Source organism: Ctenopharyngodon idella, chromosome 12 (assembly GCF_019924925.1).
Source record: "Ctenopharyngodon idella isolate HZGC_01 chromosome 12, HZGC01, whole genome shotgun sequence".
NCBI classification, from domain to species: Eukaryota; Metazoa; Chordata; class Actinopteri; order Cypriniformes; family Xenocyprididae; genus Ctenopharyngodon; species Ctenopharyngodon idella.
In genome coordinates, this window is record NC_067231.1 from 29,629,503 (window position 1) to 29,654,297 (window position 24,795).

The 24,795-nt window shown below is 35.9% G+C and overlaps 1 protein-coding gene across 1 annotated transcript; it reads left to right on the top strand.

The window, feature by feature from the left end:
- The first annotated feature begins 648 nt into the window (after positions 1-648).
- On the top strand, positions 649-19,238 carry LOC127523582 (glutamate dehydrogenase, mitochondrial). The gene is made up of 13 exons (XM_051914476.1): positions 649-1,206; positions 7,270-7,350; positions 7,545-7,600; positions 8,065-8,128; positions 9,054-9,148; positions 12,414-12,593; positions 14,735-14,872; positions 14,980-15,117; positions 15,207-15,287; positions 15,372-15,495; positions 16,322-16,413; positions 17,753-17,815; positions 18,181-19,238. Exons 1-13 carry the CDS (start codon positions 810-812, stop codon positions 18,298-18,300), a joined length of 1,629 nt encoding a protein of 542 aa, XP_051770436.1. The 5' UTR covers positions 649-809; the 3' UTR covers positions 18,301-19,238.
- Positions 19,239-24,795: the final 5,557 nt, after the last annotated feature.

The following is a 24,795-nucleotide window of genomic DNA, read 5'->3' on the forward strand; positions in this document are numbered from 1 at the left end:
TTTAACAAATAACATAATATATTGAGCAAGTTTTATAAATCTGTGTGTATGAAAAAAAATGTGGGCTGTAATCGGTGAGTATGTTTACACCAATACTATGGATTTTGTAAGTGATTTAAATTTAATAATAATAATATCAAGCAAAATATGATTTAACATCTGGATAGATCAAGTGTTTCTTGCGAAACACATCAACAGATCACCAACAGTATTGTAGTACATTTTATCTGCATATTTTTATTTTATTATTATTATTTTTATTTTTTTTTTTTTTACCTCAGGATCAAAATATTTGATAATTGATTTGAAAAATATTTGTTTCTTTTTTTTTTCTTTTTTTTTCTTTTTACATACATTCAACTCTTTGCATTTGCAATTCATATAAAAAATATGCATCTTTATTAATGTTTTCAAATGAAAAGTCATTTTGAAAACGTAGTACTATGAGGGTTTTTAAGTTGTTAATGTTGTAGGTGAGCTTAAATAATAGCAATAATTTTCATAAATTAATGAATCAGTTAGCTGAAAGAATAAGAGTTTTAAAAGTAGCGCGTGCGTTTCCTCCTCCTTCCTGGTACGCCTTGACCTTCCGTCAGCTCGCGCGACTCCTCCAAACACGCCGCTGCCTTTTAAAGCGCGAGACGGCATGAGCGCTGTCACTTTGACACTGAACGAGGCAGGCTCAGGAGCTTTCTTCGTCTCGTTCATTTACCCCCTTTTCGTTTCCCTTTTTCACCTCGTCGATAACCCATCATCCTTTAATTTCTTCTTTCTCCATTGTACTGTAACTTTCAAAGCCCCTTGTCGCCATGTACCGGTATTTTGGGGAGCTGCTTACTCGCGGAGCGGGTAACGCTCTGGCCTCGGGATGCGTCGAGTCCGCTCTGCCGGCTTCCTCATCTTTGCTGAGGGTGCGTCACTACAGCGATGCCGCTGACAAGGAAGATGACCCGAACTTCTTTAGGATGGTGGAGGGCTTCTTCGATCGCGGCGCTGCTATTGTCGAAAACAAGCTGGTGGAGGACCTGAAGACCCGGGAGACGCCGGAGCAGAAGAGACACCGTGTGCGGGGGATCCTCAAGATCATCAAGCCCTGCAACCACGTCCTGAGCGTGTCCTTCCCCATCAAGAGAGACAACGGAGAATGGGAGGTTATCGAGGGTTACCGGGCACAACACAGCCAGCACAGAACTCCCTGCAAGGGAGGTAAGAGATTTTTATTTTTATTTTTTCATATCGTGCAGTAATAAGGCATTACATTACTAATCAGTTTGCTTGTCTAGTGTTTTGCTCAACAAGAGGTTTCACAGCAGTTTCGGTTTGCAGTTGCAAGTACATTGATGCTTGACATAATGTTGACATAATATTATATTTTATTTTATTTTTTGTTTGCACAATTTTAAACATTTGGCTAGATTTGACTAGTCCACCTGTCAATAATAAATCACCTTGACACACCTTGCACCTGCACAGGTGTATGTATTACCTGGGGACAGAAGCCATTCTATTTTATTTTTCTCAAATACTGCTTTGCATTTTAGTTTTTATAGCTTTTAAATTAATGAAAATTACAAGTAGTTTACAAACATAACGAAGTGCGTCAATACAGAGCATGACCATATGATCCAAAACAGAAAATTGCATTTTTATTTTATTTTTTTTATCTAAAAAGTATTTCAAATCATAAAAGTTTTGCAGAAGACATCTATGGCTGAATCACAGCCTGATATTCAGTTCAACAGCACTCTTGCTTGTGTTTTCCTTAATTATAATAATAATAATGCTAATACTAAGTTAATATGTAAGTTTATTATTACTATTACACCAAATATTATATTTTACTTTACAATAAGAATAGATTTTTGTCTTTATTTCTTAAATTGTACATGTCCAGTTAAGCTGAGATTTTATTTTTTGAAAAATGAGTGAAGAACTTTGTGTTTCTGTGTGCATTAGTCAATCATTTTTTGTTTTCGTTTTTATTAAAGTTCGCATTCCATATGAAAAAGAATGGGAAAATCATATGGCCCTAGCAAGACTTTCAGGCTTTAGTGTTCCTTGTGTGCCTGGTTTTGTTACTTTTGTGTTTTGATATCTGCGGTTTCTGTTTGCCCTTAGAATATGCTGCCTGCTTGACACGTTTATATTGTAGGCCATTAATGTGAACAGCCCAGTTTCAGCTGTTTATACTAACTTGCAACTGATTTTACCCTCATGCCAAACAAAGGAAACAAGTCGTTTCAAGTCAACTTTCTGTTTTCATTTACACAAAGGATCATTAATTTCATTCAGTTAGGTTCATTCATGTTAGGTTAATAAACATTTACCTGGTTGCTAGCTGATATGGAGGAGGTTTTATACAATCTATATTGTGTCAAAAGCATAAGATGTGATCAGTACTCGTTTACTAATACTTTCTGTGATTTAAACGAAATGCGTACTCCAATGGAAGGGGTTTACGCCCATAGCGAGGCGCATTGTAAATCACGTGAGGCCCACAGAATCACATTCATTCTTAACAGCAGATGTTAAGGAGCAGTGGTTAATCAAGAGATTGAGGCCGTACAGAGTGGGAGGGGGAGATGTCATCATGGCACTGCATTGTGGGTGATTTGTGGGGTGACGTATCGTGAGAGAGTGTTTTTAAGGGTGGATATGGGGGTAGGGCTCAGGCGCTCTGACTCGTCATCTGCTTGGCAGGACCACTCATTTACACACAGTGTTTGGAGACATCTAATTCACCAGTGTGTATTTGTTCTCATGTTAATGCGTATAAGTTAAGGGATATTAATGTGACTGCAGCCTTGCAACATTATGAAAGAGTATAGGGTCTGCTTGACTAGAAAATTTTCTGGAGTGTGTGGAAAGCCGTTGTTCTCTCTTTTCACTTGTTTATCTATGTTTTGTAGTGAGTCTATAATAATCCTTAATCTTAAAGGCCACAGCTTCCCAATCAGAAAGATACTGATTTCTTTTTTTAATCATAGTACTTAAAGGGGTCTTTGATTATGATTTCACTTTTTTAACTTAAGTGAGTGTGTAATGTTGCTGTTTGAACATAAACAACATCTGCAGAGTTACAATGCTCAAAGTTCAATGCAAAGGGAGATATTTTCTTTTACAGAAATCACTTTTTAAGGACTACAACAAGCTTCTTCCTGGGTTGGTGACATCACAAACCCCAAAATTCACATAAACCCTGCCCCCAGGAAACACGCATCAAAGGGGTGACAGCACATGCTAGTCGATGAGTTGAATCAACTCCGCAACAATTAACATAACTAGCGTAAAATCACCATTCGGAAATGTCTGGATGCATTCTAAAAGTTGTAACTTCTTCCTGAGTCTCTCCATCAGTGTCCGACTCCGGTTTGAACAATGTAAGCTGAACACCGTTACTGACAATCATCATTTTGTCTGTGTGAGATTCTCCAGCTTTGTTGTTGTTGAGCAACCGAAGCGCAAGCTGTTAAAGCTCCGCCCTCTTCTGGAAAGGGGGCCGGGAGCAGCAGCTCATTTGCATTTAAAGGGACACACAAAAATGGCGTGTTTTTGCTCACACCAAAATAGGGGCAAATTTGACAAGCTATAACAGATGATCTATGGAGTATTTTGAGCTGAAACCTTACAGACACATTCTTGGGACACCAGAGACTTATATTACAATTTGTAAAAGGGGCATTATAGGTCCCCTTTGAAGTCTTTAAAGTCGGCATGAAATTAAATTCATCCTGTTTATTTATTGTGAAAAATCCATCCATGCATATGGTTCTTTTTCTTTTTTTAATTTTGACCTTGTAATGTTAATGTAAAATATCCCTACAAATATTGCATTTGGTGAAAGGTTCCCCATTTAAAGCTTGGCAGGCACAAAGTGGAGCACCTTGGGTAAATCACAATGAAAACCAGCCAATCAGAAACACTAGCTGCTCGTGAATCATTTTGCATATTCAGGTAGTTTGTAGTTAAAATTTGCACATGTTGACCGGTTTGCTAACTTCCAACATCAGTTGCAGCACTTTTAATCATTCATGTGACACAGACTCTTGATCTCGGTGGCTCAGCGAATATCACTGACAAAAGAGCTGTGATTAACATTATCTATGTGTAATAGACAAGATTAGGTACACATTACAAAGTACAAGAGCAATTCAGCCAGCACACACCGTCAGCTAATGGCTATGTGCATTTCAACATCTGTTTCATCAACCAAAGTCATGCACGTGAATGTCAGAATCACTAGATCAGCAGAAATGTTTTGGCTGCATATCCTTCATGTGCAAGAGTAATGGGGGGAAAAAAAGGATGGCGTGAGTCAGACTTGTGCAAATAGTGCACATCCTGGTTATGATGAAGCACATTTGGCTCGATAAGTGGAGTCGAAAAGGATGCTGGGAAAGGTCTCCTGTGTTTTGTTTTTTTTGTTTTTTTTTTTGTTTTGTTTTTTCCCTCGTCTGTTAGGTGCAGTAGGTGATCTGTGCTGAGTCATTCCTCCTTTCAAGAGCCCCTACCAGCTCTCTTGCACGCACCGTTTTCCCCTCCCCTCTGTGTGTAGACCATGTCAGCTATAGCGGAAAAAACACATCTGTTCAGCTGGTGAGCTTTTAAATGCAGACAAAATGACGCCTAGAGGGGCTGATTTTCTTATTGATTTTTTTTTTTTTTTTTCTCCAGCAATAAAAAAAGCATCATGTTCGGTGGTTTATATCTATGGGCCTGTATGTTGGCAGCATTCTTGCTTGTATTATGAATATTGAAAATGATTAAACATTAGAGCACGTAATTTCACTCGTTTGGGCCAGGCATCCTCATCTGCATTTACAGAAACATTGTGACCAAATCAGTCTTTAAAGATCACTAATTCCCAGTCTCATTTTCTACTGCTTTTGCAGGATGGCAGTGTGTCATTTATGTTAATTGTAAAAGGGATTGATACGTCTTCCAGGCCGAGACAGACACAACTCGTTCACACAATCAATCAAGATTCATGATGCAGCCTGAGTCAGTACAGCCTCGACACAAACACATACTCACAAATACACAGGACTCCCCCTGCACACATGACATTCAGATACCCTTTACCTCTCCAGGTCAAACAGAACATTATATACTTCCATGTTTTTCCTTTTATCTTGTGTATATTTGGATAGTTTGTACTGTCCTTTCTTATTATATTATATTATATTATATTATATTATATTATATTATTGTGAATATTCATGAAATCTTTATCCAGCAATCATGAATGAATGGAAATTCACTGGTCCAATGGATACCTAGTGATTTATTTCTTTATTTCAAATATTTTGTTTCTTTTTACAGTGTAATTACTTTTAATCTTACATGATGTGCATTATTAAGGTGTGGTCACAAATTTTGCATGCAAAAACGGGTGCATTATTCATTGTCAATAATGTAAAAAGCACAGCTCACACAGTAGTCACTTTCAAACCAATCAACTTTCTGCTGGTCAGTATGGCAAATGCACATGGCCAACCTGAACATGAGTGTAATCTGTGCGGAAAACTTTTTTGCCCTCACGTAACGTTAAACTTCTGAATGCACATGTTAATATAGGAATGACTGGATTTTTTTTTTTTTCGTGCAACGCTAAATGTGATCGGGCATTTGATTCGTGTCCCTTTGATTACACACATAAGCGATAATAAAGATCTACTTGTAAACCTGATTCATTCATTTCCGTTCAACTATTCACACATTTATTCTTACATAATAGGACACATGGTTTGTCATTAAAAATCATAGTGCGCTCAAGGTGTGTGTATCATATGTATGTGTAGCAGTATGCTTTATTAAAGACACAGTCTCTGTCCTTTGAAGTTATGTCTGCGATAGTGCTGTTGCTGGATTTAGAAAGCCAACATAAGGCTCCAGAGAAAGAAGTGATGGTAGCACCTGTCTTAATGGAGTGTGACCAGAGCACACAAGTTGAGCTGGAATTTTAGCTGCATAACTGGAAAATGTGACCTGTGTCCTTAGAACATGATCTGCTGAACCCATGTAAAAGTCTCAAAAAAATGGTCTAAGCTTGGTTTATTACTAAACTGCTTTGTTTGAAATGTAACTAGTCTTACATATGTTTTCTTGTCTAATTATACACAAAAAGTGACAGTCATTCATTAAGTCTGACATTTTCTTGTCGTGTTCTGTCCTGTTTATCTTCAGTCAATTCAGCATGAAGACACAGCTAGCAACACTGGCCAAGAGTCTGTATAGCTTCAAAATGTCTGTTTGTTTAAGCCCATTGTGTGTGTTCTTAGTGTTAAATCCTCATTAGTCGGTAGAGAAAAGATCTACCGAGTAGGCTTGTGATGGTATCAAATTTTCATGTTGCGATAATTACTTAAGCTTTTATCACGGTATACGGTATTATCACGATATTGAAATAAGTTGCAAAAAAAGTGTTGTCATAGTATAACAAGTTTAAGAACTCTTTCTTATAACAATGTTAGTTAATGCATTAACTAAGATTAAGAATGAGCAATAGCTACATTTGTTACTGAAGGTTTTGTTTAATATTAGTTAAAAAATACAACTGATCATTGTTAGTTTTAGGTCCATTAAATAATAATTACAAGTTAACTAAAGAAGTCACTAAGTGTACCAAATACCAAATAGCTTAATCAGAAAATTTTCAATAATTATAGGGCATGTTGTAGTCCATATTAAAATATAAAAATGTTTAAGTTTGAAAATAAATAGTCTATTAAGTCTTTAAGTATTAAGTATTTGGTGCTGTAATGAACAACATTGCGAGTACAAAAAAAATCGAATGGCTGTTTGAAGCATTTTAAATACTGTAATAGCGCAGCTGCTTTGTTTCAGGGGTAACCGCTGCTTTTCTGCTGTTTCATCAGCGCCATCTGCTGTCGGAGAGTGAAAGTGCACTTTCATTCAGTGCGTCTCCTTCACTTGTTCCACCATGTGCTTCTAACGCACTTTGGGTTTGTTTACATAATGCGCGTGCCTCTTTGACGGCGCATACAGCAGTGTTGTAGATTTTATAACGGTTGATAGGTAAAGTACTCTTAAATTGTAATATAAAAATTTGAATAGATCGTAATATGTAATTATTCACGGTATTTTGAAGTGCCCACGGTAGCAATATCATGCATATTCATTATCATGATGTATGGTATTACCGAATATCGGCACATGTCTACTACCGAGGCTTTAGTAACTAATTGACTCTTTGTAATGGCTGTGATTAAGTTCAGTTTCATGGGTCATTTTGCTTTTCTTTTTCAGGTATCCGATACAGCATGGATGTGTCTGTGGATGAGGTTAAAGCTTTGGCCTCGTTGATGACATACAAGTGTGCTGTTGTGGGTAAGCTTTGTGTTTTTTTTTTTTTTTGTTTTTTTGCTTTTTTTTTGTTGCTTTTTTTATCCTCAACATCTAATTTGGGTGAATTTTCCACTTGGTATATTGCTTTAGAGCTCTCTCTTACACTCAAATACATTGTTTTTAATAAGCCGTTGAGTTGAAGACTCATAGATTACACATCATTTATCATCTTCTAGATGTGCCATTTGGCGGAGCTAAAGCTGGAGTGAAAATCAACCCCAGGAATTACTCTGTAAGTACCCAACACGCATGTATAGACTCTGAGCACACAGACTCCAGAAATAACTCTTTATCGTGTCTGTTGGCTGTCTTTGCCTTTTTCATGGGCTCGATGAAGTGGAAACACGTTTCATGCCATCAGTCCTCCTTGCTCTTTTAAATGGTCCTTGCTCCCTGATTGGATGAAGGCTTGAGTCCACAATATAAAGATGTTTTAATGTACAGCTGTAGATCTTTGTTTGTTCTGTTTATGTCCTTTCTGAACCTTATTGCTTAAGGAAGTGAAAGTGTTTCCTTTTACCCTGTTATATTTCCATAGGTGAACATGCTATGATATTGTTTTTGTTTTTTTTTGTTTTTTTTGCTTTTATGGCTGTCATAAGTTATAAGAGGGGAAAAAATAGTGTTACATTTTTGCTGCAGAGGAGCACTTTTTGATTTACATTTTGATTTTATTTTATTTTTTGTGCTGTTCAGGATAATGAGTTGGAGAAAATCACAAGAAGATTCACCATTGAGTTGGCGAAAAAGGGATTCATTGGTGAGTTTGAGCAGCACAACTGTTTTCAACATTGATAATAATAAGAAATGTTTCTTGAGCACCAAATCAGCAGATTAGAATGATTTCTAAAGGATCATGTGACACTGAAGACTGCAGTGATCATGCTGGAAATTCAGTTTTTACATTACAGGAGTAAATTATATTTTAAAATACTTTTTCAAAACTGCATATTGTAATATCTAGCCTTAGTGCACATACAAAACATCATTTAAAGACATTTTTAAAAAAAATTACAGACCCCAGACTTTTGAATGGTAGTGTAAATACTTAAATTATTATAAATATTACAGTAGTTCTATTTATGGTCTTAGCAGATGCATTCTTTCACAGTTTATATGTTTGTGACAATCACTTAAGCATTATAAGATACCTTTTGTGATATCACTGCATTGCAACAAATCTGGAGTTATCAGGAAATCCTCATTAAATTATTCACTTCACTTCCCTGGTCTTTTAACCCGGAAGAGCTTCAGTACCCTGGTGCTGTCAAAAAATAAGCCCTGCTGTGTGCTTCTCTGCCCCCTCTGGAGCTGTTTTTGGAAATGTATTCCGGGTGCAAGGCTGTCCGCGTAGCTGTTTATCTGGATGCCTTCCTGTTTTCCCTGGCCAAAGCAACTGGCACTGGTGTGGGGGGAAGGGCGGTCCACTCTCACAGTGTCAGAGTGGGAACTGAAACTCCAGCTCTCCATTAAAAACAACACAAGCTGCCTTCTCAGATCATTTGTTGCATTCCATCCTAATTTTTCCCTGAGATGTGCAAACAATCGAGCATTCGTATTTAAGTGCGTTTAGTGTGGTTCATGTGCCTGCTCACATGACCACCATCTGCATTCATAACACAATTACAGCTGACAAGTTGTAAACAATTTCTTTCCCCTCTCCCTCCCTTATTCTTTCCATTCAGGACCTGGCATTGACGTACCCGCCCCTGACATGAGCACCGGTGAGAGGGAGATGTCCTGGATCGCTGACACCTATGCTAACACTATTGCCCACACTGTAAGCAACTGTTTATCTCTTCTAATGCCTTATTAAATTATTAACAGTGCCATATACCCATAAAACTCTTTTTTACACTTGTAGTTTAATGCCTTGCCTCTTTTAACAAAAGTGAAAGGTTAAAAAACATATCCCTTAATGGGAATTTGAACAATAAGTACAAAAACAATAGTCCACAGAGATCTTCTTTAAGTTGTAAATCTCTTTCATCTTTTCGTAGCTTTATCAGGAACCTTACACCTTTTGTTTGTCTATCTTGTTGTTATTCTATCTATACGACAGACTGTGCAATGTTTACCTTTGTGCCCTAATAAATGGATAAGTCACAGCTTTATTTGCACGGACAATAGCAACCAGTTTGCCTTCTTATTATGTATGTGCATATTTTAGAGTGTTTTTCCTTCTTGTGATATGATTTTGGATGACAGCTGGGTCAGTTGGAGTATGAAGGTGCCTGAAGCAGAAATAGGCTGCAGATTGCCTTGGAGTTACAAAAATGTCCACAGTGTACAGATTTTCACTCCGTCGCCATATTTGCTATGGTGCTTGTGGTCAGGGTTATTTCTCCTAGAGGGCTCTCATTATAGTTACATCATCCCCTAATGCAGTACTAGCACTATCACCATGGCAACAAAACAGTGGTCATGTCTTGTACTTTTTTATAATTTTAAATGGGAGGATAATGACTATGTTAAGCAATATCAAGCTTTACTAATCCTGAAAAGACACATAAGGGTCTTTGGATGCCAGATTGGACAAGAGTCCAGTCACATCCAAGCACGATGACACTCTAGAAACAACTTGACCTAGAAATACAGAATTTTATGTAACTTTACCTTTTCTATAGCCTTAATGTTAGATAAGAGATGTGCTACAAACACAGAAAAATATTTGAGACACTATCTATATCTTTATAAAATCTGTTTTTAAAATTATGACCAATAATTATTTCCACATTATGGCCCTTAACAAATAAATGACATTAAAGATTTATTAAATTAAATTTGACTGTGTGTGTGTGTATATATGTGTGTGTGTATATATATATATATATATATATATATATTTTTTTTTTTTTTTTTTTTTTTTTTTTTTTTTTTTTTTTTTTTTTCTAAATAAATTCAAAGTAAAACACTGAAGATTAAAATCAGTTGTTTTAAATGCTACAAGTGAATTTAGGTGTTAATGTACAATATGAAAAATTAATATTCATTTTGAGATCTGCTAAAAAATGCTTTAAATGAGCACAAAAATAAATCAAAATCTGTTTTATTTTAGTATTATTTATATACTATTTTATTTCAAATGAGCATTTATTTTTAAATGTTCAGTTTTAATTATGTGCTCATTTTTAAGTATGTGTATATGTGTGTGTGTGTGTGTGTGTGTGTTTGTGTATGTATATATATATATATATATAGCTCTAATTTATATTTATTTCATTTTTAGTAGTAATTTAAGTACTTTAACTTAACATATTTTATTTCAGTTTGTTGCCAAGGCAACATTTCTAAATTAAGGCAAAGTTTTTCATATATCATTTATATTTTATTTTATTTGTTTTATTTCAATTAATGAATTTTAATAGTTTTAGTTCACTGAGGGTACATTTAAATGACAACGATGTGCTAAAAATGGAAATATTTTTAATTTGCGTTTTTTCTTGTACAGGCGACAATGTTGTCAGAACGATCCCTGTTCACACGGATCCGCGAAAACTATTAAAATCGCTGTATTCTTCTGCCAGGCCAGTAGATGGCGATGTTACTTTGTAAAGAAACACTACACCCCTATAGACTGAACATGTAATACACATGCGCATGACGTCACAATTTTCACAAATTCATGTTTTTGTAGTTTATACGGAAATAATAACGGAATTGTTTTCACAACTTAAACTTTAAATCCTGTTTTCAAAAGTTTGCATTTTCAGGCCCCCAAAACGCTGTTGTGTAAATGAACAGCCAAAACGCATAAAAAGTTTTTAATTTTTAGTTGTCATGTAAACGGCCCCTAAAACAACACTGGTCTAAATGTAAAAATAGCTCGCTATAATAAACGTTGCTTGGTGTGTTTCAGACTCAAGGGAAACTGTCTGCAAGGGAATAGTAAATTATTGACAATCTACTAAAATATAGTTACAATAATCACTCTTCACTAATACTGCACTCAGCAGATTTGTGCACAGCGGCAGTCGAGGGAAACATTGAATAAGCTTTTGACTCAGACATGCAAATCATCTTGATGGAATGTTCAGCAGTTCAGATACTTTGATTTCTCCTCTCAGCCTTGCAGATATTTGATTATGGTGCATATGATGTGATAGCATAAGTTCATATATATATATATATATATATATATATATATATATATATATATATGTGTGTGTATATGTATACATACATACATACATACATATACATACATACTGTATATACTGTATATATTACATGTTTATTATATGTTTGGAGGTTAATTAGGTTGTTGTATGCTGTTGTCCGTCCCCTGCAGTAACCACTGCTGTTCCATTTGCTGTTGTGCGTCATCTGTGAGTAGAGCACAGGTCTTCTATCTCACTGCCGTTTTCTCATTCAATGACATAAATAGGGCCACAGTAGCTGCCCTTGGGGAAGCTTGCAAGCCGAGTTTGGTGTGTGACCCCTCTCACGTACCCTTATGACAGCATTTGACCCCTTCACATCAATCCAAGGACTCTGGTTGTCAGTGTATCACATGTTGTCCTCATCCTACCCACTGAACACCCCTGACTGGTGCTTGTTTTTGGATGAGGAACAGACAACCACTGTTGGCTGAAGTGTTGTTGACCAAGAACTGATTTTTTTTTTTTTTTTTTTTATAATTCAGAATGGGTTTCATTTAAAAAAACAAACAAAAAAAAAACAAACCCGAGATACTGGAACTGAATGTTTTCCATTACATTCAGTTCCATTATAGGTTCCACATTAATGTGTACTTAAAAACAGAAAAAAGTATTGTTTAGTGGAATAGGAAACATGAGTAAATATTTTAATTATTTTAAAATATTTTAATTTTAATTTTTATATTTTCTGTTTTCATTGTAATGTTAGTTTTAGTAAAATTAAATTAAATAAAATCTATTTAAAAAACTATTTTATTTAAAAAAAATTTTTTAGTTTTATTTAACTATAATAATGCTGTTTTGTTCTTGAAATGCATGTGTAACTGTGGTAGAAAGTATAATACACTAATAATTTTTTTGTTCTGTTTATTTCTGATTCTGTAGGATATCAATGCCCATGCCTGTGTGACTGGTAAACCCATTAGCCAGGGTGGCATCCATGGCAGAATCTCAGCCACTGGTCGTGGAGTCTTCCATGGCATTGAGAACTTTATCAATGAAGCCTCCTACATGAGCAAACTGGGCCTGACCCCTGGATTTGCTGACAAAACATTCATTATTCAGGTACATACATAGAGGACTATTTGTAGAGGTTCAACTGACAGTTTCAACATACATTTGAATAATTGGCATATAGTTTTTCTATACAATAAAATGTCACTGGTAGAATAAAATAAAATAAAATTTCTATCAAATAGAGATGTTTAGCAGAATGTTCACGCTGCTCTTTTTCATACAGTGAAAGCTTATTGTGACCAGGAACAGTCAAGTTCCAAAAAAAAAAAAAAAAAAAAAAAGGTTGACCTCACCTTAAATGTTTTTTACTTATGATTTGAGAAGCCTTTCAATATTGTGCATAAGTTACATGGACTACTTTTGTTATTTTTGGAACATGACTGCCACTGGTCAAAATATGTTTTCATTTTTTGGGAAAAGCATTGTTAACATTATACAAACCTTCTACTTTTGTGTTGCACGTAAGAAGGTTATACCAGTTTTGGAACGATATGAGGGTGAGTAAATGATTACATAATTTTCATTTTGGGCTGAAATAACCCAGTGACAGAATATTATGCTGACTAAAAATATAATAAGTTTTGCTGACACAAAAAGGGAAGAGTTAATTATATGTCAGCATGTAGTACGTCTCAGTTCCTTTGAATCATGTGCCGTAAGAATCCCACTGCAGATACCACAAATAATTGCTCTCCATTACAGCTGTGAAATCTGTCGACTTTACTATGAACCTGTACTTTTATTCTCTAGGATTAAGATTTAGAGTCTTACAAATAAAGCTGAGAGTGGTTTTGTCGCAGTTTTTGGGTTCTGATGAATTTCAGTCTTAACCACAATGTGGTCGAGACTCCTTAAATCAATCAGTGCAGCCCAGACTCCGGGGGGAGGGGATTCTCATCAGCTGTTGCTTTGGGATTACTGTCTCACAAAATTACAGTGTTCTTTTTAAAGATTTACTGGCATGTGTAGAGAAAAGACAAGAGAAGATGCTGTCACGTGTTATGGATTTAGAGCAGTGCAGAGAAGAGATAGCCTAGTCATTACTATGAAACAAAGCCCCAGGAGAGGAATTGATTACATAATTCTGTTGCACTGAGTTGATATGACTGCTTCCCATTTGTCCTTTTGTAGTGTGAGCAGCCATATGCATTTCCCCTTTCGACATGCACATGGCAACTTGCCAGTAATACCCTTTGATGTGGTGAAAATCTTGCAAAGATAAAAATTTAGAGCAGTGGTTCTCCAAACTTTTTGACTGTTGTCCAGCAAAATATTCAAAGGCTGTCAGATATTCAAGTACTTTTACTGTAATTATGACAAAGCTGTGTGTTTTCAAACTTTTTGTATAAACTGAAACTAGGAGTATTGATATTAATTATTAAATAATTAATTTTGTGACCTCAGAAGTTTCAAGAACTGTATACTCTTCAATTAAAAACAAGTTATTGAGTGGGAAAAATAAATATTTTTTTTATTTTACTATTTTTATTTCAGAATTTGTTTATTTTTACTATAATATTATATAAAATATTTTTTTTAGTTTACATCTTGGTTTTACATGTTTTTTAGCATTTTAATTTAGATTTGAGTTTGATTATTTTGATATACTAATAATAATTTATTAATTCAAATACTTTTTAGTCATCTTTAGGCCCTCTAGTTGAGAACCACCAATAGAGTGGTGCAGGAACGACATTAAAACCTGGAAGACTAATTTGCTGCTGGTTCCCTTGATATTTTCCTATAACAGTGTTTTTTTTTTTTTTAAATAAAATAAGGTCAGTGGTAAACTTGATGGTAACTAGGTTTTGCTCTACAACTTAAATTACACTAATATTGAAATTGCGAATTTTTAAGCTGTTATGTTTATTTAACAAGATAAGACAGCTTGTGGTGCGAGTGTGTGCAGTTTACATTGTAGAACAAAATGTTAAAGTATAGTCAACTTAGGTTTACCGAAGACCTTATTTTACTCATAAATTGAAAAACCCCATATGAAAAGTTTGAGGGAACCAGTGTTGAATTAGTCTTCCGGGTTTTGACGTCATCCCTGCCCCACTCTATTTAGAGCCAATGCTAGAGCTGGTCTATGCAAACCACAAGGGGGCACCTCTTCCACACACAAAAAAAAACTTGTTCTCAGAATTTTGTAATCACAAGTTCACCTAGTTTCATGTCCTGTCATGCAGGGTTTTGGCAATGTGGGTCTGCATTCCATGCGTTACCTTCACCGTTATGGTGCCAAATGTGTGGGAATTGCTGAGATCGACGGCAGCATCTGGAACCCCAACGGCATGGACCCCAAAGAGCTGGAGGACTACAAACTGGTCAGTTAAGGGTCCATTTACAATAGTTTTTCTGAAACTCTAGTGAGAATTTGCCCTTCTTTCTATACTTGAACTGGTTTTTGAATATGTTTGTGCTTTGTCTTTAGCAACATGGTACCATTGTGGGCTTCCCCAACTCTCAGCCGTATGAGGGAAACATTCTGGAAGCTCAGTGTGATATCCTCATCCCTGCAGCTGGAGAGAAACAGCTGACCAGGAAGAACGCTCACAATATCAAAGCCAAGGTCTGAAATCAACAGCATCATCCAGTTGAGCTCATGTTTAAATGCCCTTGTTTAAATGCTTATGTTTAAATGATATTTTATGGATTCAGATTATTGCTGAGGGTGCTAATGGTCCCACTACACCAGATGCTGACAAGATCTTTATAGAGAGGAACATCATGGTCATTCCAGTAAGAGAATTTTGTTATATTCTCTCAAACTTTGTCGTGCTCCAGGAAAATAGAAATAGGAATAATTTATTTTTTGATTTGCAGGACATGTACCTGAATGCTGGTGGTGTCACAGTCTCCTACTTTGAGTGGCTGAAAAACCTGAACCATGTCAGCTATGGTCGCCTGACCTTCAAGTACGAGAGGGACTCCAACTACCACCTGCTGAGTATGTGTTTAAACTTCCTCCAGCAGCCCTACAACATCCTATCGGCTTCAGTTACTCAAAGAGTAGCAGCATGAATCAATACAGGTGGCGCTGAACTTGCATCATGAATGCATTGGAAACATTTTTCAAAGCTATTGTTTGCCGACACGCATCTTGATCCTTTCAGAATGTTCTCTGTAACACCCTAAGTGTTCTTGTTTTTCCCTCATGATTCCCTTTTCTTGCATCACTCACTCCCTTTTGGCACTTTTTCTTAGCATGTAGACTGTTTTGACACCCATTGCACAGATGTCGTTAATGTACGGTTTGCAAACTTTGCACCACCCCTGTTATTGTGTTCTATATGTACTGTTCACATGACCAGGCTCCTCTTTCTCTCCTTGGTTATACCAATTAAATTGACAACCAGATGTCAGATTCTGCTAGCCCTTCAAAAAAAGAGTCATTAATCTAATTTGCTGTAATTAGATGGGATTGAAGCCAGAGTAATGAAGCTGCTTTTGAAGAGTCAGTGTGACCTAAAGTGATATTGGCTTTTAACATTACAGTGTGATGGTACTGATTTCAAAAATAAGTATAATTAAATAAAGGTATAAATAAATGATCATAAATAAAGGTGACTTGATTTGTGGTCCCTTCTAACACAAATCAGCGCAGCACAAAAGTCAACTTTATCAATTACAAAGCATACATTTGAAAAAATGTTTTAAACATTGATTATGTTAGTGACAGTTTGCACCCTTAAATTTTGCTTTTGTGCATTTTATCAAATATCACTCTTACAACCTCTTGATCAACTTGTTTATTTTTTTGTTCTTTCTTCCAGTGTCTGTGCAAGAGAGTCTTGAAAGGAAGTTTGGAAAGCAGGGCGGTCCCATCCCCATTGTTCCCACCGCTGATTTCCAGGCCCGCGTAGCTGTGAGTGTTCATAACGTTTTACCTTTTTCTTTTTAATTAATGATTTTTTTTTTTTAAATGTATCTTATTTTTTTTGTATGTATTATATTTTATTTATAATTATATTCTTTCTTTTTTTTTCTTATTTTATTTTTTACATTTTTGGCATAATCATTTCAAATCCGTTTAGTCAATTGTAGTGGTAGCAACAAAAAATAAAACAATAAATGGGTCATTGACAAATAAGGTTTTTAAAAGTGTAAAAAAAAAAAAAAAAAACATAATGGAAATTCATTTTGAAGATTTATTAAGTGTTAACAATGAGATTGTTGTTTTTATAATCAATTAACACTGCTTTGTCATTTTTTACAAGAAGGACAAAATTTGTCACCAAAAAAGTCATTTGGTTTAACCAAAATTTCGGTTTTACCGAATGACACTTTTGGTTATACCAAATGACGATATTTTCGAACAATGCTAACAGGCTGATATCTAGCTAGCTAGTTAGCTTGCTAGCTAGCTAGCAAAAGGACAATCAAACATTTTATATTTTAATACAAGTTTTTAAAATTTTACAACATTTTCCATGTTTTATAGCAGTTGTACCGAATGACCTGATATTTCGGGATATGCGTAAGAGCAAGTGAAAACATGAATATTTCAAATAGTTAAAAGATAGTTAGTTACTTTGCTTCACGACCATGTGGTCCTTTGCAGGTGTCTGAATGATGTCACATACTGTCACATGATACTGACCGCATGACTTGATCCAAAATCCCTTTTGTGTTCCCTTTTGTGGTCCCTTTATGTGGGTTACTCCAAATGACATTAATGAAATTCATTTTTCCGGACATTCTTTCTCATAACAAAGCAATGACTTCTACACATAATTTTAATACCATTTTGCACTATGTTGATATATAATGTTATAAAATCATGCCAGAATAAAAAAAAATATACATTTATTACATTTTAAGATATTTTAATCACAAATGAAATGGCTGTATTGGCCTTTGGACGGTTAAACCAAATGACCTTTTGACACTTCAAAATCTTTAAAATACCTTTATATGTAGCAAAATATAATTAAAACCTTTTGGATTCAATAAAAGAGATCTAGTTGTAATTCCTTACATACTTTGGATGTCATATCTTTGTTTTTTATTATTATTAAGGCTTTTGGACAAAAAAATGACCCGTCACGTCATTGACCCAAATATATAGGATTAGATTGGATTTAAAAACATTCAATTGATTTTATGTGCCTTGTGAACAAAGCCTTGGAATTTTCTTCAAGATCAGCAAATCTTAACTCTCAGGTCATGTTTGTGCATTGATGTAATGTGTTTGTGTTTGACAGGGCGCCTCTGAGAAGGACATTGTGCACTCTGGTCTTGCCTATACCATGGAGAGGTCGGCCAGGGTAAGTTCTTTTCTTTTAATGTCATTTAAAGCTTTTGATGCTGAATTGAGGCCCATAGAACCACTCAGTTAAACTGCCTGTAAAACAACACCAGGTAAAGCAGGAACCACCCTTTTTTCCACCTCAGCTGCTTTAGATCAGCGCTGTCTTGTTGTGAACCGGTTAAAAGCTAATTTTAACTTGTACACAATGTTCAGCCCTAGCTTTAGGCATATTTTAGTCTAGTGCAGTATGATCACCATGCAAAGAAAGCCACCTCGCCCATTGCACAGATGTCGTTAATGTTTATTGATGTTCTTTCTGCTTTGTAAATGTGCTTTAATGTAGTCAGACCTGTATTCATGAAGTAATATTTTCCTTTACAGCAAATTATGCGCACGGCAAACAAGTACAACCTGGGCTTGGATTTGAGGACGGCAGCTTACGTCAATGCCATCGAGAAGGTCTTCAAGGTGTACAGTGAGGCTGGCCTGACCTTTACATAAATGACACACAATTCCCTTTGCAAAAAGAAGACAAAAACACCATAAACCTCTCGATTCCCCCTCCAACCTTTTTAACATATGAAAATTTACTTCAGCCTAACCCCCATCTCCTCTATTATAACACCATCACGCTGTCATATCTTAAAATCTCCGTCCTCATGAGTTTGAGAACTATAAAGTGGTTTCTTCTGTTCTGAGGCTGCAGTTTTCACTGCTTTGCTGTATATGATGTGGTCTCAAAACAAACTGGCACCAATATTCAGGTTTCTCAAGTGTTTCTTGTTGTAACTTGTTTATTTTGTCCCTGATTTTTGTATTGATCTGTGGTAAACTAACGTGGTCCTCTTCAAATGCAGCTGATTTTAAATGTATGTTGATTTGTCATATTGGACCTGGCTTCCTCTCTCCTCAAAATATCACTTCAACGTGGTGCGTTTTTGTTCTCTGTCATGTTGCGGTAGGTTTTATTTACTTTATTCTTATTGTTTTGTGTTGCAAACCATTTATACATGGTTATTGCTACAGTAATGAAGAGCGTTAAAGATGCCTTACACCTGTGAGCAGGAGTTTTATACTCAGAGAAATTATTTTCTTTGTCACTATAATTCATGTAGTGCATCACACAAAAGGAAACCCAGACATGTTTTGCCTCATCTCAATGTTTTGACCTAGAGATGTAATGAAGTTCTAGCTAACAATGTGCAGTACATTTAGGTACAGACTTTTTTTGTATCCGAGGCAGTTCATACCCCATAACTTTTAGAGATCTGCTAGATGTTAGCATGCGGCTAATGTTAAACCTAGATGGCCCGGGGCACTTGTGCTTAAATGAGAGCTGGAAGTTGCTCACCAAGCTTATCTGCACCCATATCTGGAACTATGTTTTGGAAATGTATATTGCCTTTTTTGTTGAGAATAAAACAAACTATCATAATTTATTTTCTCTTGTTTTTTTTTTCTTTTTCTATTTCTCTGTCACAAATGCTACATATTATAATACCATATTCCTATTATATATCATAATTAGGATATTCTATCAATTAAAATATTTATTAACAATTTGAATAGTTATTGTTCAGTTTCTATTTAAGGAAAATGAACAGACCTTTGTGGAATTATTAGGTTCAGCGGTTTTATGGCAATATTTCAATTCCAGAGAATAGGGATGAATTTTAAATAACTGAACTATGGTTGGAGCAAATATTGCTAATTAGCTGGCAGCTAACTGATAGAGAAATATTTGAGGTGTTCTTTTTTTGGCATACTTTATCTTATCAAAAGTTCAAACAAAATGAATTCTTGGAATATTGGTGCATCCAAGTTTTACGAGTTGGAAAGTCATAATAATAACATCAGGGGGCACGTTCAAGCTCAAACTGGTGCGCAACGTTTTGCTACGGTTTCCGGGAAACGGTGTGCAACGGGGTTTGAGATACGTTTTCTCTTGTTTGGTGGGTGTGTCAAAAATATCAGCCCAATCAGCAGCAACATGTATATAAACCATGCGGTATTAAAGAGACCGCTCGCACAATGGGTCCAAGTAAAGTCGTTTACAAATGTGTCCGCTGCAGCTCAGTATACGCAACAATTGAAGACACGTTTGTCGTAAGTGTTTTATAGTAAAAATATAGCATATCAATTCTTCAAAAAGAACACAAAGAATGGCCTTCTCAGCTGCCATAGTTGCAACTCTTGCATCATCAGAACAGGGTGTTTTGCGACGTTTTGTCGGGGCTGAACACAGCCCAGTTGTATTCAAATCACTTTAGTTGAACAATACAGCAAGATTTCTTCAGTCGTCTTCTCTTAAAGTCACCCTGTAGGCAATTTTATCTCTTAACTCATCTTTGATACCAAAATGACGTATTTAAAAATTCTTCACGCCTTAAAATAGCTTGAATGTAACTCTACACCCTTTCCTCATTTAGTATACGCTCTTCTATGAATATGCACCATATTCATCGCTTACACCATTTCAGAGATCCACTTGTTGACGTGATTGGTTACAAGGTAGTTTGTGACGTCAGAAACACCAGCGATTGTAAATGTATTTTGAGCATGCAACATTGCTAGTTTTATTTTTGAGAAAAATAATAGTTAAATATATTTTAATAAATTTGTGACAAAGAAAATCCTGAGTAAATTGTAATAAGTCATTTTTGGTGCCGTTCAGGTGCATTAAACTCTTAAATATGATCTGTCCAACATGACTCGAACGCACCATATTTTTTTAAGAGGTAGTCCAATATCCCTTTAACTAACCAAAACCAGCCCTCCAGGAAGTGACATCATTTTGGTGGGAAAACAACAGAACAAACATCAGTAAGTGTTAGAAATGTATTTTATTGATTCTGTGATGTTACTCTGAAATAATTTTAAACATTTCAAAAGATAGTTAAAATACATAAATGAACTTAAACCTGTTCAAACTCAATCTCTAACTGAGCAATGGCTCTCTAATTCTTTATTTTCATAAAGCATCCTGTTAAGTTTATTGCCATTGTCCAAATAATAGTTAATTTATTTTCATAATTTATTTCTGAAAGTGCTTTTATACAAAGTTTCTGAAATTACAACAAACATTTTTTAAGTTTGAGCTCAAAAAGGTACTGCAAAATATACAGAAAGTTATCTGCTTCAGACATTGCCTATTTCTAGACGACAAAATGTACAGCTCCTGGAGACACATATTATTCAGTGCTGAAAGTTAGAAGATAATTGCAGAAGGATGGGGTCCAGTTAGCATACAGCGATGAGTGAGAGAGTTCAGGCTTAAAGTATCCAGGCTCACTTGAAAAGGCCCTTCCCAATGGACAACGCCTGTTCAGCTGCCTTATCGGCCGCAGCGTCTGTACCAGCTTTGCCGATCGCACCGCTCAACATGTCACCAACACCTACACAGACAGAATGCATTGATCAGGGAGCTTTGAACTGGATGAATATGATAGTGGAAGAGTTGTTTAAGATTATTTTCCTAAGAGATCCATTCAAAGGAAAGTAAAATATTACCTCCTTGCGGTTTCTTGTCTTTTGCACCTTCTGCCTTTTTCTTGTCTCCTCCGATTATTGCTCCAACTTTCTCTTTGGCCACCACAGCTAATGAAACATTTAAAAGAGCAAATGATCTTGTCTATACATGTTAGGTAAGGTTAGCTGTAAATTACAGAAATTACTAGCATGCGCCACTTCTTGCAACTAAATTACATTTGTTTTCAGGCATCAATTAGAGGCTACTGTAACCTTGCAATGAACTTACCAGCCTGATCGATTACCTTGTCCACCTTCCCATCTGCTGCTCCCTTGATGAAGTCCATGTTTCGTGTCGGATGTCAGTCAGGAACTGCGTGTGCATCAGAGACGTGCGTACTTATAGGCTGTTGTGTTTAACATCTTTACACACACCCCCAAAGTGTTAGATGAACACCCACTCAAACTCACCCAGCTCTCTGGCATTCTTTAACTCTGTCACTCCATGTCCGTATTTCTCTTCTTATACATTAAATGAGTATTCAGAGCTGGGGAAAGTGTTTTCAACAATCAATTTAATTGCCAAAACAAGCCATTTAACTTCAACAGTAACCCCCTCAGAGTCAGATACGTATATAGTGTTTGTACTGTAAACACGCATGGCATCGGACACATTAGAAGTACTAGAAATACAAGCTTTTGTTGTTGGAGGAGAACACAGGGTTGCGTGACTGATGTAGGAAGCAGCTGAAGAATTTATGAGACAAAATGAGTCAAGCCGAGCTGAAAGTGTTTTTCCACTGATTGGTTTGGCTTTTGAGAATTGCAGCATCTGAACTCATTTGTGATCATTTTCCTTGTGTTTTTTCTGTTTCATGCATTTACTTAAGAATGTGTTTATGTTTGGTGGATTTGTTGAAATTCTGGTCACTTCATGCGTTTTTACTGAACAGCAGTGTTGCCAAGTCTGCGATTTTCCTGCAGAATTGGGCTATTTTAACACTGTTGCCGTGGGTTGAAGCAGCCCCAAATAACATGATATTTAGCAGAACATGATTTTTGTTTTAGGCTAGTTTTGAGTAGCAATTCGGTGGGAAAACCTGGCAACTCTGCTGATCAGATAGCTATCTGATTTATCAAAACGATTCCTATTACACTTGGCCACATAAATGTCTCTCTCCGTTACATTTAGTGAAGATGATTGTGTTTTGAGCGTCTGCGACTTAATTTCAATTTCATTTGCAGCAGTTTGCCCATTGAAGAGATATTCAGCTGCTCATCTGCTGTGATGCATGATGCAGTAGTGCTGACACATCTAACATGTTATTTAGCCTATAACACGCTCTCACACGTTTATTATTTAACATTTTTGGGAGGAGTAAAATTTACATATAGTTTCAACAACCAAATGCATTTAGACTTGTTCAGTTTTGACTGGAATGCATCCCAGACCACCTGAAGTGGTTTGAGTGATCAGATTTATATCCATCTTGAACGCTTTTTGGAGAGCATTTACACCTGGTCCTTCGGATAGCTGTCTGATCAGAGAAAACGCATGAAGTGACCGGGTGTAAACAGGCCCTGAGACCACACTGAAAACTACTTTGGTTGTAGTGACTATTGCTATTTTTTCCATATGCTTTATACTATAATTTATAAAATGTTGTGCAGAAACCTTCCTAAATTTGATCTTATGATCATTTCTCCGTTGTGCATACGTGTGATTGACAGAATGAACGTGCACACAGAAAAGGAGCGTACGCCTCTCTTTCAGATGTGAAATCTATAAATCGCAAATGATCTTGAACTTGCGCGCAGCTGAATGGTTTCAGTTCTCCGCGTTTTAAACGACACTAAATTAATGTCATTTACATGTAAAAGATCACCAGTCATCGTCCAAATCTTTGGCGAACTGCAAGAATAGCTTAGATTTCCAAAAACCTGCAGTAATCTGACCAGGAAAAGTGTGTACGTCTGCTCAGACGCTGACGTGGCTCTAAGCACTTTTCCACGTCAAAGTGGAAAATTTTTATATATATAAGCGTTGGCGTGGATTTAAGCGTACGCACACTCTAAGATCAAATCTGTACGCACGCTTTATAAATGAGGCCCCAGGTGTAAACAAGCCCTGAGACCACAGTGAAAACTATTTTGGTTGGAGTGACTATTACTATTTTTTCCATATGCTTTATAATACCTTCTAACGTGAAAAGCCACACTTGAGACAACACTGAAAATCTAGGGTTCAAAATTTTAAATCAAGGAGAGAATGAGAAATGAATGAGAAATTTTAAGTTCATTAGGCTTAGACTTGTTTCTCAAATAAGCAAATTAGTGATTTTGGCCATGCAAACGGTCAGATTTCTGTTCTCCAGAATACCACAGTATTACCATGTTACTTGTCCAAATAACATTTTAAACCATGGCACTTTTTGTTCATAGTGATGTACAATGAAATAAAAATGCATCATTTGACTGAATGATTATTGGTTCTCCAAGGAATTTGAAATAGTGGTACATAATGGTACAAAACTGTTTTTGTAAGCATTACTTAATATTTGGTTAAAAAAAAGACAACGAAGCATGTGCAAACATACAGATACCCGCCTCGCTTTCATTTATTTTTCTTTGAAATAGAATCTAGAGGTTTTTCCATACATATGATTGCAGTTGCAGCACTATTGTTCTAATATTCAGACTCAGTGGTTTGCTCTTATACTGGGTGTGTGCTGATGGATTCTCAAAGGGTGATGTGCTAAAGGAGTGGTGGATAATTGCTGTGATCTGTATGAATGTGTGAATGTGTTTGGCTTGATTTTTGTTTGTTGAATAGCAGTTCAGATCTTAATTGTGCAGCGCTAGCTAAAAAAAGCTTTCTGTGCAGTTCATTACCTTTCATCTGAATTCCACTGGCGTGAGAAGGGAAACTAGTTTGAAATCTTTCAAAATAGGATAAACAGTCATTTTAGCCCCCAAATACTGCCTGATGGTATTATAATCAAAAATATTTATCTGTAAATTATATTTAGAATCAGAAACAGGCTAGTACACACTTTTTCATTTTTGCTAGTCTCTGTACCCTCCATTGCTGGTGACCAGTGGTGCTGGTAGTAACTACAATTAACAACGCTTATAACATTTCAATTTCTGTGTGAATTTAACGATAGCATCTCATTTACAATAACAAGCTATTTGTTTCAACAAATGAAAAGGCTAGAGGGCATTCAGTGTGAAAAACATTTAAACAAGTATACCAAGTACACTGAGCTGAAGTCAAAGAACAGTAAGTGAGTGGTAAGAGTTGTTGCAATGAGCAAATATATGAATTAAAGAGTTTTCATATTCCTTTTTGTGAGCATAAGCAGTACTAAGTATGGTCAAAACAGTTTGCAATAAAATATGTTGAAAAATTTACATAATGCACGTCGCTCTGGAGTGCTTGATTCTGAATGCTCAGTTGTAGTACAGAGAGATTTAAACAACTATCACGAAAGACAGCAAACAATCACATAAACCTTTGAAAAGTAT